At 40.7% G+C, this 15646-nt stretch overlaps 1 protein-coding gene across 1 annotated transcript in view; it reads right to left on the bottom strand.

The window, feature by feature from the left end:
• The window catches only part of BMS1 (BMS1 ribosome biogenesis factor), a 22062-nt gene extending 9131 nt beyond the window's left edge, over positions 1-12931 (bottom strand). Inside the window, 16 exon segments of the mRNA XM_062496234.1 lie at position 198; positions 257-374; positions 377-440; positions 1467-1543; positions 2426-2507; positions 3037-3194; positions 4145-4246; positions 4989-5815; positions 6293-6429; positions 7142-7338; positions 8060-8181; positions 9460-9602; positions 10065-10253; positions 11734-11813; positions 12184-12374; positions 12756-12931. Coding sequence (XP_062352218.1) covers position 198; positions 257-374; positions 377-440; positions 1467-1543; positions 2426-2507; positions 3037-3194; positions 4145-4246; positions 4989-5815; positions 6293-6429; positions 7142-7338; positions 8060-8181; positions 9460-9602; positions 10065-10253; positions 11734-11813; positions 12184-12374; positions 12756-12931 — 2664 coding nt within the window.
• Between the last annotated feature and the right edge of the window lie 2715 nt (positions 12932-15646).

Here is a 15646-nt window from a genome sequence, read left to right as displayed (position 1 = left end):
TATGGTCAAAAACTGCACTCAGTTCAAAAGCATCTTTCATTTGTTAGGCTTGTTTGCTTGTTTCCCTTTCCAGATAATAGAATCAAAAAGTTCAAGCATAAAAAAATCACAAGCATGTACATCTTTGTGTGTACTTTCTGAAATACCTCCTGAGCATCACTGTGTCTCCAGGAAAAAAAAATCTTTGGGGGACAAACTCTGTGGAGCATTTTTGAAGACATACAGCCAGATAAACTGCCAAATTAGTAGACTGTACTGTGCTTGTTTATGCATTTCTTCTTTAAGGTCATCAAAGTATGTGCCATCCCCTTCATCATATTCTGCATCAAACATTTCTTTAAGTTTTCTTTTCTTGTCCATGCGCTCCTTTTTCTTTCCTCCTCCTCAGGTTCTAGTTTGGACATTTTTTCATCTTCTTCCTCCTCTTCTTCACTTCCAGACTAATCAACAATAAGTTGTCAAAACATGTAAAATGGTTCACTGAAAACAGCCCATTCTGATCAGCAGTTTGATAGATATTATTAAACAATACTTTTATAGATATTATTAAACAATACTTTCATATAGCATCAGTTATTAGAATTTACACTTTTTCACTAAAATGAAAAACATTTCAATTTCAGACAGAGATTAGTAAGCTATTCATAGAAGGAGACGTAACTTCAGCAAGGACCAAAATATCTCATGATCTAATCACATTCCTTTTCACTGACAAAACTTTCTTGACTAAAAATCAAGACCCTGGAACTGACCTACCTGTTATTCTACAGCTAATACAAGCATATATAATAAAGGAGGTAAAAAAAGTAATTGTGATAGCATTGAGCAATACATGCTGGAAGGCAGCACTCTAGAGACAGGGAGGAGGAAGTTTGTTCACAGACCATTTGAAACTGCCACAATTTTATCACGAAATGCAAACCCATCAAGTTGCTCAGTCCAAAATAAACTGATTTTTCAGTTTATACTGTCACAGACAACTACAGTTCTGTTACTGGAAGATATCCAAGCCACAACATAAAATTGCTTCCACCAACCTCCTTTATGCAGATAAGGGGAATGAACTAGGAAACTCTGTCAGGTTTCCACAATTTGTTGTGTTTAAACAGAGTGCTATAATCTTCTGCATCAGATGAGATGACATAGTACAAACATTATGATTACATTTGGTTTTAAAATACTTCTGTCATGCCTCCAGATCCTCCAGCATCTTGATTAAGCCTGACACCTACTGTTACGGAAGTGAGGTGACTTCTACATAATTAACTATAAACAAAAATTCAGGCTCAGGCTAAAAACATGCTACTCTAGACAAAGAAAGTCATACACATACCTTTTCTTTCCTGTTCCCACTGATTTCCTTCCTATTGATTCTATGAACACTGAATTTATTACATAGGAGGCCCTATCACTTGATAAGGAACTCACACCTACGTTGCTAAAGAACATAAAAATGCAGATCAGACCTGCTCTCCTCCAGCAGCAGCCTTTCCTTTGTGCACAACTCCAGTTTCCAGATCTTCAAAATCTCCATAGAGCTCTTCTGCAACAATAGGCACCCAAGACATTGTGAGCATTAGTTAGCCTATCAAGTTTTTATTTATTTTTTATTCCTATCAAGTTTTATATATTTGTTCTGCCCTCTCTACAGCTTCAACTGAAAATTCCAAGCTAAACTCAATGTGGTTCATCCTTTATCTTTTCAACACCGTTATGATTTAAAAAATGTAAAGAAAGTTTAGATCATCCAAAGGACTCCCAATACATTAGTTTGCACTCTAATGACACAAGACACTAGCAGAGAAATTGAGCTCCTATGTTATTTTAAAAAAATAAAATTAAATATAGCTGACAGTTTTTAGGTTAAAAACATATGCTTATTAAAGCCTGTAAAACCACAATCATGACACACAAAAGATACAGCCACTTTATTAATTTTTTCAAGTATTTCCTTACTGAAAACAAACAAACAAAACAAAGACACCTCCAAAACATCTGAAGATAGATCTCACTTTTCAGCCAACATGAATGGCAAGTTTGTCTTCCCAATAAAGATTAGTTTCTACTTATTTCTACCATGACTATTCAAAAAAATAAACCATATATGAAGAATAGATGAACTCAGATATGTAATTCAAAGCTGGCATGTCCAAGTGCTAAGACTGAGGACTCCATTTTGTAATTAAAATTACATACTCTATTTTTGAGAAAGCAAATTTCCAGAATGTGGTATGTGCCTACTGTTTCTACAGAGACTGACAGCTATGTGCAATTATGTTTGTATCTATATAATAATTTACATAATGGTTTGGAAAAAACTGTGAGTACAGCACTAAGGCAAAATATTCTATATACATAACTAAAAAGTCATACTTTTCTTAAAAATCCTGTATACATGAATCATTTTCAGAAGTGTTACACATACCATCTTCCTCCAACAGCTTTGCTGCATCTTTATCATCCTCCCACTTTCCAGTAACAAAGCAGTCTCGAATACTGCTCATAACCTGCAAAATAAGTGTTCATTGCCTTGCACAGCTGCAGCTTATCATCAACAGAAATGCTCCCCAAGACATTCCCCACTCCCCCATCAGAGATACCACCTCAGAGACAATTCTCACATGCAGCTCCACATCAAGACACCATTACCAAAACTACACAATGCCTCCCCAAAAGCAGGATTGTGGACCCACTTTAATTCTTGCCCAAAGGTCTTTGCACTACCAAAATATCTACCCTATATTGTATTTTTGCTTGGGTCTCCCCTGCTTTTTACTTTTTGGCAAATAAAAACCAAACTATTATCCACCATATATTCAAGTGAGCCAAGCATTAAATTGATTTACTGTAACTTGCCACTCTTTTAAGAACAAACCTTAGAATCTGTTACTCAGAGTGACAGCAAGTGCCAGAATCTAAGACACTGTGGCCACAGCTCCCACAGGTCTGTTTCAATGACAACTCAGTCATACTTTATGAGACACAGCCAGAACAGAACAGGCAGGATATGCAGAAGCAATTATCCAATGGCATCACCTCTTCTAAATCCCAATCTTGAGGCTTTTCTACCAGAAATTTGGAGCAGTCGAGAGCATTAGCCTTCTGTTTGGATGCTTTGTCTGGACGGCTGACACGAAACAAACCTCCAAGTTCACCATCTGCATCCTCACTCTCCTGGTCCTCATCCTCGACAGCTAAACCAAACACAGAGGCTGTGATGATTTATTTTCCCCACAGTACGTGCATGAAATTCATTAACCACCTCTCTCCTTATGCTTCCCAACAGCTGCTGCAGTTCAAGGAAATAAAAGAACCAAACTGGAACATTTTTAAATGTAAAAGCCTGAAGAAAAAGGTATACTGATCCAGTTGTTCTCCTAACTGGAATTATATTTTTAAAATATTACCCAGTAAGTAAACAGAGGATGCTTGTTCAATATCACAAATTGGAACAATATCAAAATTATATGTGAACAGGAAGGACATTAAGCTTGCCTGTAAATCAAGAATACCAGACTGAAGAATCTGACAGAAAGTCTACCCACACCTGCACTGTGGAAGATTTACAAAAGCCAAACTCTCATCATGTTCTGCAAAGGTTCTGCACAATGAGATTTGTACACTCAGACAACCACTGGAAAAGTTGTGAATGAAACATACATAAATTACATAAATAGCAATTTTTTCTTCCTTTTAAGCCAGCTAATTTTTCCTTGACAAACACCTGATACTAAGTCATAGCTAAGAGACTCTTCCACAGTCACTGTGAGACAGAAATTCCTGAAACCAGCCAACAGACAACATCCCTTTATGAAACACAATTACCACAATGGGCTTACATAATATCTATCAGATGATTACAAAAATGACCAAACCTTAAGCATCTGGAAGAAATAACTGTACCCGAAAACATGAGTAACAACTGAGTAGTCTGGAAAATGAACTCAAAATGCTTTTTATGGGAACAGTAAAAGCTGTCTTCTTATTACAAGTATTAGTGGAAAATAAGCATCAGCAATTAAGAAGTCAATTAACTCTCCTCAAGCCTCCCACCAAAAAGACAGTGCTAAAATATTCAGACTTGAAAACTGGTACCAGCTAAAAGCCACCATATATTGAGACAAGTTTCCAAACAGATCTGTACCTGTTCCATATACAAGTTTACGAAGACTGGGGGTTGATCGTTGCTGTCTTAGAAAGGCCTCAGCTGCCTTCTGTGTGAGGTCCTCTTTCCATTTAAGTGCACCTGAAAAGGGAAAAAAATTGCATTCTATCTCCAAAAAAGAGTAAGAATCAGAAATCACAAAAATAATTAAAATAAGGACATGACAAGAGGCTTAAGAAGTATAGACACAACCCACAGTTTCTTTTTCTCATACTCCATATATATAAAGAAGCATAAACAGTGGATAACAAATTATACCTCTGAGGGTTTTTTTAGGATGGAATTTTAAAAACTTATTAACAACAGTAACAGATTTGATCATGTTCATGAGGATACATGTCTTCTTCAGAGATTTACAGAATGGTTGAGGTTGGGAGGGACTTCTGGGGGTCTCTGTGTCCAGCCCCACTGCTCAAGCAGCACCACGTCAGGACGGGTTTTGAACATCTCCAAAGATGGAGATACCTGTTCCCAGAGCTCAGTGAGTAGCTAACACATCTTAGTAACATTCCCCCAAACATGTTTTAGTCTTTCTAGATGTAACAGAACATCATAGTTTGTTTTACACACATAACTATAAAGATTAAAGATTAGAGGAAGGAAACCTGACATTGCATACTACAATGCAAATGAAAGGCTTAACAGCAAGTATTTCAAGCTTTCCTAACTTGAAGTTTTGCTACTTAAGAAATATATAAAAAAACATATATATGACAGATATATATATATATATATATATATATGGCAACATTATAGAGTATTTACTAATTATATTCTTTAACAATTAATACAATTAAAGTGGACCGTAAAAATTATAGTCTACCTGCTGTGTCAGCAGAAAGATCTACTTTTTCTTCATACTCATCTTCCTCTCTCAGCAGGTTCTCCACATCATCATCCTCAGGATCTACAGTTCTAACTTTACTTGGTCTAACACTATCAGCTTTCTTTGCCAGACTGTGCTGAAACCCATTCCTATCTGACTCTTCAGCTTCTAATTCTTCATGCAATCCTCCTTCATCATCACCCTCTTCAAGAGAAGAGTCCTCATGCTCAGATTCTGATGCCTCTTCTGCGGTGCAGTTTCCAGAATCTGTAGTGAGCATTGCTTTTCTTTTGGGACTATGCTCTGAGATTTGTGATTTTGTTTCTGCACATTCACTATTCACACCATACATCTTAGATTCAGCTCTTTTATTTGCAGCCTCGAATTCACTATCTGAGCTTTCATCTTCACAAGTCCTTTTTAAGTCCCCCTCCTCCTCATCCTCCTCATCTTCCTCCATCTCAGTGTCTTCAGGTACAGTTTCTCCTTCTTCAGAGCTCACCTCCAGATCATCATCGCTGTCTGCAAATGCTGGTAGCTCATTCACAGCTTCTTCCTGAGCCACCTCTGTTTTCAGACGCTTGGCTCTAACAGCCGTCCCTTCCCGTAAGAGCGCTCTCTCACTTTCTTCCTCAGCATCATTTTCATCATCACCATCACTTCCATCTTCAGACACTGCTTCTTCTTCATCTTCTTCTTCTTGGTCATCTTCCTCATCACTTGCTACATCATCATTTTCCTTCTTGTCATCTTCAAATACGGCCTTCCGACGAACTCTTCCAGTCTTCACATCCACCTGCCTCTCTTCTTTTGGCATCACAAACCTGTTTTCCCATTTGGGGAAAGACAGCAAAGTAGAAGAAAATTTTAATAAAAGAATTAAGCTTCATGATAATATTTTTAAACAGTTCTATGAATTTTCTTTCAAATAAAGTGAAGGTATATAGACCATTAGAAAGGCACTGGTATTCTTTACTGTCTCCTTATTCAAGAATATTCAATGTTACACCCAAAAATAATTCCAAGAAAATTCTTCATTTTCCATGGAATGAATTAAGACAGAAATGTTACTTGTATCAGCAAGAAATTCCTAGAAGGCAGGACTACACTGCTGGTAAAACTTTCTAGTACCAGTTATTTCTATCCCAAAATACAGTGTGGCATATGAGTAATCTCAGAAGAGGAAGAATCAGACAACATGTCATTTTACTAGCTGTGCCCTACTGAGAATTTTTCCTAAATTAGAGCCTGAAAATAGAGATTCATTCACGCTCAAACATTGCCCAGCATTCAAAACTTACTCTTGTCCTACATCTTCTGAACCCAAAGGTTTAGAGTCCATGAACAGAGAGACCTTGCTTGATGCCATCTTAACATCAATGGCTGAGTGTGTGGAGATGAGGCTCTGAACAAGTTCATGATTTGGCCTCACTTCCTCCTGGAAAGACAAGGTTTTTTACTTTTCAATTAAGCTGAATAAACAAATGTCTAATGATAGCTATCAGTCTAAACCAGCACAAATAATCACATGCAAAAAAAATTGCAGAGCATTTTAAAGAAACATTTTCTCAGAATAGAATAGCAAGGTCTCCCTTCCCTCTTCATATTTCAAGAATATCTATAATAACAACCCAAGAAAAATTAAAGAGGGACTCCTTTACAATATGCAACCACTACAGTAAATTCCAGCAAACAAATTATCACAGACCCAAAGGTATTTAACATTTAGCACAATACAGAGGAAAAAAAAAACTGAAATCAATTTGCTTGTAGGCAAATCTTTTTTTTTTTCCTCCCTTTGCCTAGTCAAATCCTTAAAGTCTTCTCCCAACCATCACCATGCCCTGCAAAGTAAGAGAGATAATAGTCCAGCACCAGGAGATTTCATAAATCTTATATTCATATTTAGGAAGTTACTACACAAACTTTAGGTACTTAATATTAACTGATCTTCCAATGTTTTGTACAATAACAGATAATAGAAATATCCCTTCTCTGAAATCCCTGAAGGAGAAAAGAACTAATTACCCACTATGGAGAGATAAGGATTGACTACTTTAAAGAAGCTTCATTTTAAACACTTATTTTGGCTTTAAGGATAAAAACTACATTTTCCAATAGAATTCAAATCACCAACAGCATTGTTTCACCTCTTCTTTTTCGTGAGCATGGCTCCCACCAAGGTCAATGTAAACAGCATCTTTATCATACACAATACCCCCGACTCCTGAAAGAGGGGCATAAACCAGCTTCTCCTTCTCATTTAAGGAACGCTTCTTCTGCTGCTCTGGGAGAGCACAGGGGTCTGGCAGGAAACTCACATCACTCACAGTGAAGTCTCCTACACCTGAGGGGACAGACAAAAGGAAGCAAAGTTTGCACAACGTTTTAATTCTGAAATTCGTGCAATTCACCATGAAGAGATTCAAAACCCATCCACCTCCCCCCCCCCGGAAAAAGGAAAAACAAACAAACAAACCAAACCCAAACATTGTGGCATTCAGTGATTCACCAACAGGAAGCTCTGTGCCAAGCATCCAATTCCTGTACCTTACCACTGAACTTAGAGAAGCATACATAAATTCACCAGAATCCTGCAATGCTTTGTTTGTTTCTTTTGTTTTCAAATGACAAAAACAGCAAATCACTCTTCTGAGTAAATTTATTATTACGGTATTTCTTAATTTAAACTTTTTCATAATTCACTTAAAATATTAAATTATTCAATTCTGACTATAAGAAATATATTGCTTTATTAATTTACATCATTCAAATAGGGCTGGTATGTTTTACATTTTAAGCAGCTTTTAAAGTGATATGCCTTTGAAAACTTTTAAATACTGTGAGTGATGTGTTTATCAGTGCAACAAAACTGCACAATTAAAAGCAAAACTAATTACAAGATTTTTTTTCACAAAAACGTGCAATATGAAAAAGATTCAAAAACATAACAGGTATTTAGAAAGGTGAAAAATCTGTTGCATAACAAAGATACAAATAATTAAGGACACAAATAATTTCAGCTATGTTGTTTTTCATAGGTCAGTACAGAAAGATAAATAAATTACCTGGCATATGAATCTGACTTTTGTTTTTTAGGTGCGCTCCTCTCAGGTATCCATACAGTGATATCTTCCTGTCACATTTGGGATTTATTCGAACATCTTCTGGGTTTGTCAGCTCTTCCATTCTACTCAACATTTAAAATGACAGTTAAAATACCCAGAGTCCCAATGGCAACTTTTCAGAAAAGCTAACTTAAGAAAAGAGAACATCACTGCTGCCACTGCATGATCTGCAGATTCTAATAATCAAAACTGAATTATCATAAAAAAGAAAAAAAATTGTGGAATAAAAGTCTTCTAAAAACATTTTAGAATTGTATTTTAAAAGTTGTATAATTACGTTCAACAAATTTCCAGAAGGTTTACTGACACTTCACTGAACAGGTACTGCTTTCTTAGCACATTTTAACTACTGTTTATCAGCTCTGCACACACAACCCTCCTTTAATCAGTTGTACCATCAGAGGGCTAACAGGGAATGTCACATTCCCTGCAGCCACACACCTTCTTCTCCCTAAGAATGGTGGTGAGAAACACAAAAGCTACCACAGAAAAAAGAGTGGCTGCTTGCAGGCAGAGCAGGGAGAAAGTCCTTTCTGCACTGCACATGGGAGGCAGCTCACAGAACCAAAAAAGAGAATGGGGGACACAACCAGGCTGCAGATCAGCTTAAAGCTGACCCAACAATCACGAAACTGCAACTGTTACAGTAACCTAAGAAACTGCAACTGTTACAGTAACCTAAAACAAAAACAATGTTACTGAAAAACTACAGAATGTGGGGTTTGCATTTTCCCGCTCTTTGCTTTCTGTATTTTTGCAGGACTTTGCACAATGCTTATCGACTTCTCTGACAATTTTGCCTGAAGAATTAGAGCTGAAGAAGAGTCTCCTTCAAGGCACCTTGGATTATTGCAGGAGTTTAGTCACAACTGTGAGCATTCTGGCAGCAGCATATGAAAGGTGAGGTAATTTCTCAAGCAGGCACAGCTACCATCAAGATTACTTTCATGTTCCAAAGAGACTGTGAATCAAATGGTATAAAGGGAGATGGAGCAGAAGGGATATTCCAGGGAACTCAGGACTTACTCACCAGCTGCTGTTTAATCACTAGAATGCTGTTTCCTTTCCACAGAAATTCAGTACAATCATCGACACGCACCATTATTTTAACTATCCTGTGTTTCAAAAGTATTTCCAATATACCAGATGTGTGAACATGACGTGACACAAGTTAAAACTGAATGGCAACAACCTGCAGAGGCACCTTCCCTTCTCAACCAAAGCCACTCAGGGAACACCAAACACCCATTCACACACAGAGCTGAGGGCTAACAGCACAGCTTTTTCAAACAACAAGATGCTATCCACGCTGAGATTGAAGAACAAAGAGAAAAACACACCTGTCTGCAAGAACATACGGGTGAGACGTTTGCCAAGTGAGAGGCCGAAATTTCATAACTGAGATAAAACGTCCCAAATTGTGAATTTCCTGCTTTTGATACTCTCCATGAACCATTCCAGACAAATAAAACAACTTAGCACCCTAAACACATTAAAAAGACACAAAAACATTAAAAATTCAATTTAATATCCATAAAACAAAAAAAATAGTAATGCAATTCTAATTTGTAAATCTTAATTGAAAAACTCACATTACAATTGGTTCTGAATGATCAATCTAACCAGTTTACTTCAATGAAAACTGTCCCCTTAATGGAAAACTATTCACATTCTCAAGAGCTCATACAGACCTAAAAGCAGATCCTCCTTGCACACCACCTGCTTAACAGACCTAGTAGCAAATTTAGCTGCTTATCACACTGGGATCCAGAATAATCACACATTTTAGCAAAGAGAAGAAATATGAAAAAATCTGATACAGTATCAACATTGTTCACTTACCTATTTAAAAGATATAAGAACATAATAAACACTTAAGTATTGATCCACTTTTAATTTAGCTTCCATAAAGCAAAATATACAAAAAAAATGTTAAATGTCATACCGGATACACTTCTGTCCAGAATCTGTGTTTTAACTTCTTTTTAGTCTTCTTTAATTGCTTGTTGTTCTTGAATGTGTCCAGGTGGGTTAGAACTCCCATAATTTTGGGAAAGCCATGTACCTGGCAAATGTTCAGGAATTCAAATGTCTCCATCTCAAATCCAAAGCTGGCATCAATGAGCATTAGAACCTGTAAACACAATATTCACATTTCACTACAGCAATACCACAGTGCCCACATGAGCTAATTTCAAAGACCACATCTTTAAACTCTTAAGCTTCTCAGGAACCAAAATTTTGCAAAAAGGTTCTGTGCTTTAATTGATATACCCTGAAAACCAACTTTGTCTTTTTATTTGAAGTATGGAATTTGGCTGATAAAGATGTTCTAGACGCTCTAGGAATGCAAAAGCATTTAGTATTATAATATGATCCAAACAAGGGTTTACCTGTAAATTTAAAACATGCATAATTTATTGTCTTAGAAAATTTTCAGGAACATCTTAGGAAACTAATAAATAGTTTATATTTGTGTCATAGTTTCATAGTAGTTTCATATAATTTCATAGTTTCAATAGTCTCATATTTGTGTCTTGGATACACTAATGCTGCTAAGGCCAAGTGTTTTTGAAAAATGAAACCAACCTTTTTCCCTTGTTGCAACTGCTGTTACACATCACTAAAATGCACTGACACAGAGAAAGAGCAGCCACATGAAAATGGAAGCAAAGTTGGTTTAGAGTCTTAACGATGAAGAACTTAAAGCACAAAGGAACTGATGATAGATCTTCAAGCACTGATGTGATCTCAGCTCCCTAACAATAAATCCAAACAGATTCTCAGCACCATCATGTGCACACAGAATCTGAAACATCCACCAAATACACTAGCAAAAGAATTTGTATTGTTTGGTACATCTCCCTTACTCAGTAGAAAACATAAAAGCAGAAGAATATCTAGATCAGTGTGCACATGTATTCAAATAGTTAATACCTAGACAAGGATCCCAATACCTAATCAGCTGTGAATAATATACTCCAAATCCACACATAAAGTAAAATTCAAATGGATCATGCACTGGATCCCCTGGATCAGCTGATATAATTTCTTGATCCAAAAGTTGCAAGTAAATTACAACATTCCACAAGTGACCACATTCCATTGAAACCAGTTGTATTACTGCATGACATTCTTCATAGATGGAGATTTCAGAGTGCATAAAAACCCCCAACCAGTAAACCAATACATACTTCTACTTTGAACATCGGTTGAAAACTTGACTAAAAATAATTTTCAGATTTTATATGGCTTAACCAAATTCCTTAATGAGAAGTCACTGTGTCACCTTGGCTTGTTACAATATCTTCCACTAAAAGTTTACCAGTTGCATGAGCAATGAAGTTCAGCAGCATTTCCCTCCTCTCACATTCTCCCCACCACCTTAGACACACACTTTACTTTCCCCCACCCTCAGGATGAGGAAAGTCTTGGAGCTGTTCCAGAACATAAGGTCAGTCAAAGAGTTCAGATCTTGTTCTCTTTGAAACCAAAGCCAGTTTTGCCTTTGATAGCAAAAACTGTGTAGAGAAATCAGACACCAGTGCACTCCAATCAAAAGTAGTATTTACAATATAAATTATAGTAGAAATCACATTCCATTGTTAACTTACCAAATCAGCAACTTTAGCCAGGTCAATCATTGTGTTAATGTCACATCCACATTCAATAATGGTCAGCCGGCGCTTTTTACCTGAAAACAAAATTAAACATCAAAAACTGAAACAGAAGGAGCAAACAAATTCATACAGTTTTCTTTTCAGGTCACATTCCTTAAGTTCCTCCAGGACATCTGGAACTCAGATTCTAGTCAAGCATGTAAATCATCCAACATGCATCACTGTAGAAGTGGCTGTTTTTACCTCCTTATAATTCTGCTGAAATATTATTTTTTAATTTAAAATTATCAGATCTCTTCTGCTGTATGTATGCCAGATTACACAAGCAAAGGATTTCTTCAAAATGACTAAAATTATGACAACATGAACACATCTCAGGTCTCAAAGCAAGACAAGTAAGGAGTGCAAAAGAAGCATTTCCATTTCTCCTATCTTTGTTCTCACCTGAAACAATTGTAACAGGACCTCGGATTTCAACCAGCTTTTGCCTTGTGAAGTTCTTAATGAGACATTTTATTACAGTGCTCTTCCCAACCTTGGGAGGGCCAACCACAACCACTACCACAGGAGGTGGCTCCAGAGGAGTCCGGTCAACCACGGGAATGTGATGCTTTTTAGTCTTCAGATCCTGAGTTCTGAGAAGAAATTTGTAATAAATAAATACAGGAACATCATGGATAGTGACACCTACTAGCCTTCAGTATTTGCAAAAGCTTGAACACGAAGACTGAGCACAAGCACAGACACCAGGAACTGCCACTGAGTCTAAGGAGATATTCAGTTTTTCTATTGATTAACACAGTGCAATCAATGTAAAAGAGATGCACAAAGCACCCCACTTCTGACACACACGTAAACCTCAACCTGACTGGATGAATGATGAACACTAGGCAGACACATCAGTGAAAATTACAGTCTGTGTATTTTATTTCTACACAAAGTAACAGAGAAACCTCAGGCAACTCCCAGCCCTCCAGCCGCCTCTGCACACTCTAGAGCCAGTTCCCGCTTCTCACCGATGGAAAGTCCTGGCCATCCGCACAGCGGACTGGACTGTAAAGGCCTTGGGGTTTCTCTTCCGTGCATTCTCCTCATCTCCTATTCCCAGGTCATTGAGATAACGTTTCCTTTTCTTCTCCGCCTTTGGCCCGCTATGCTTCGCACGATGCTTCTTCTTCTCTTTTTCCTCCATCTTACTCGTTCAACACTTGTTTACAAGCAGTTAGATGCCGAGTTCCTCCGTGTGACAGCAGGCACAGCTGGCACAGGAAGAAGCACAGTTAGCACAGGGCACACACCACACCAGCTGGAGAACACCGTGCATGCACTACCAAACCAAACTCACGGAGCTCACAACAGCCCCCGGGCCCTGCACCCCCGGCCCAGAGCCGCGGGCACCGGGCAGTGCCCCGCCGGTGCGGCCGGCCACACCGCGGGCCTTCCTGCCGCGGGGCCGCCCCTCAAGAACAGCCACCACACACCTGTGCTGTGCTGTGCCGTTCCGTCGGCTCCGTTCCTGCCCGCTCCGACGCTGTCTCCCCGGCCCCGCGCTGTCCCCTCGGGTCGGTGCCTGTCCCCTCGGGTCGGTGCCTGTCCCCCGGCCCCGCGCTGTCCCCTCGGGTCGGTGGCTGTCCCCTCGGGTCGGTGCCTGTCCCCCGGCCCTGCGCTGTCCCCTCGGGTCGGTGGCTGTCCCCTCGGGTCGGTGGCTGTCCCCCGGCCCTGCGCTGTCCCCTCGGGTCGGTGGCTGTCCCCCGGCCCCGCGCTGTCCCCTCGGGTCGGTGGCTGTCCCCCCGGGTCGGTGGCTGTCCCCCGGCCCTGCGCTGTCCCCTCGGGTCGGTGGCTGTCCCCCGGCCCCGCGCTGTCCCCTCGGGTCGGTGGCTGTCCCCCCGGGTCGGTGGCTGTCCCCCGGCCCGCTCCAGCCGCCCGGCCCACGTGCGCCCGCACCGGCGGCTCCGCTGCGGAGCCTCCCTCTCGGAAACAGCGGCTGCACGCCGAGTTCCGGGCGCGGCGGAGCGCTATTGCCGGCGCACACTCTGTCACTCAGCGGGAGGGTGGTGATGGCGGCGCGCAGCCCGCCCCGGGAACGGGAACGGGAACAGGCAGTGGATCCCTATGCGCTTATTTAGGACTCAGTTCCTCTGCTGCACTCTCTGTGAAAGCCCGTGGTAGCTGCCCGGCGGGACCGGCTCCACAGCACTCGGAGCGGAGGAGGCGTGGGGGCCTTCAGCTGCCGGCGGGTTCGGGACAGCCCCCGTACAAACTGGGAAATGCGGCCCCAGCAGTCCCTGTGAGAAAAATGAAAATTAAATCCTTGCCAATGACGGTGGGAGAACGAACAAGTCAGAGGGTAAAAGCCTATGAAGAGCGTTTCAGTGCCATGAGCTCGGACGGAATCCCAGAAACAGCTGGGACTCCGGCTCTGAGCCCCCTGGGCCGTCGCGCCCCACCCGTGACCCAACACGGCCGGGACAGCCCGGTCTGGGCACCGAGTGCCCTGGAACCACCGGGGGCCGGGACTCCACCACCTCCCCGGGCAGCCCATTCCGGTGTCTAATCACCCTCTCTGTGAAGAAATTCTTCCTAGTTTCCAGTCTACGCATCCCCTGGTGCAGTTTAACGCTGTGTCCTCTCCTGTCCCTTACACACCTCAGGTGGGGCATTTTGCAGGTACCAAGCCCCGCACTGACAGGGACATGACCAGGCATGCAGAGGGCAAGGCAGCCCAGGTGAGAAGTGAGTCATTGCTTTATCTCAGGTCTGTGCCCACGCCCGAAGGTCAGTCAGTCCCCCTGAGCTGCAGGCCCTGCTCAGTGAACCAAGGGCCCTCTTGTCTCAAAGGGGTGATTTGCCTCACGGCACGAGCCAGCGAGGGGCAGGGCTGCTGAAGAGGTGTCCGGGCCGTGAACCGCTCCCTCTGTGATGCCGGCTCCGTCCTGCCTCCCAGGCAGGTGGCTTCCAGCTGGACTTGCAGGGGCCAGTGTCACCGTGTGTCACGGTCACACTGGGCCTGCTGCTGGAGGAGGTGGCTGTGAAGAAAGGAATGCGATTTGCATAATGAGGAGCTCAGGACACCCTGCCGTGGAGTAGGCTCAGGCTGACTGTGACACTTGGTGAATTTGGGTCCTCATCATCTCTTTGACAACTTATATAGAGGAAAATATTATTCAATATTTAGCATGCAAAATCCTCCCTTCTATAAACAGGAGCATTTTACAGGCAGTGGAAGAGTAGCTCAGCTATTGAACACGTTTGGTTCCTGCCCCAGCTCTTAGCATCACCTACTCATATGACAGCAGAGATGCTGTTGGCAGGCAAGTCCAGAGGAGGCTACAATACCATCACTGTGGAAGTACCTCCTGTGTGTTGAATAAGCATTCTCATTAAGAAGGTGTTATGTGGGAAAGGGTACACATAAATAAGTAAGTCTTAATGCATTTTTTCCAAAAAATTTACTGTAAGAGTCGTATATACAATCATAAATACAATAACCTCTTTGTCCTTCACTTTCAAATAAAACTTGTGTTCAAAGTGCCTTGCAGCTATTATCTGAAGCCATGTAGCTCTCCTGTAATACATGAGCTTGTTCCAGTCCTTTAGATCAAAGCAGAAAAGTTACAGCCACAGCTAAAAATTACTGAAAAAACTCAGGACTAATATTCCGGGCTTCTTGTGTACACACCTCCACAGACAGTTGTTCAGGGATAGCAATTTTATTAATAAAATAATGGTCTGTGATTAAGTTTTACTGTCATTGTTTCTCTTTTTCTATAAACAAAATAATTGAGTTAGTAACAAATGTATTACAATCTAAGTATACTTTAAAATATTCCAGAGTCACACTTTAAACACAAAATAAGATCTGCATGTAGAGTTGTCAGCATCCTAGGCCTAATACTGCTTTAACACA

The sequence above is a fragment of the Cinclus cinclus genome, chromosome 7, assembly GCF_963662255.1.
Source record: "Cinclus cinclus chromosome 7, bCinCin1.1, whole genome shotgun sequence".
Taxonomy (NCBI): Eukaryota; Metazoa; Chordata; class Aves; order Passeriformes; family Cinclidae; genus Cinclus; species Cinclus cinclus.
Note: the sequence above shows the minus strand (reverse complement) of the source record. Positions and strands in the feature narration are given on the sequence as shown.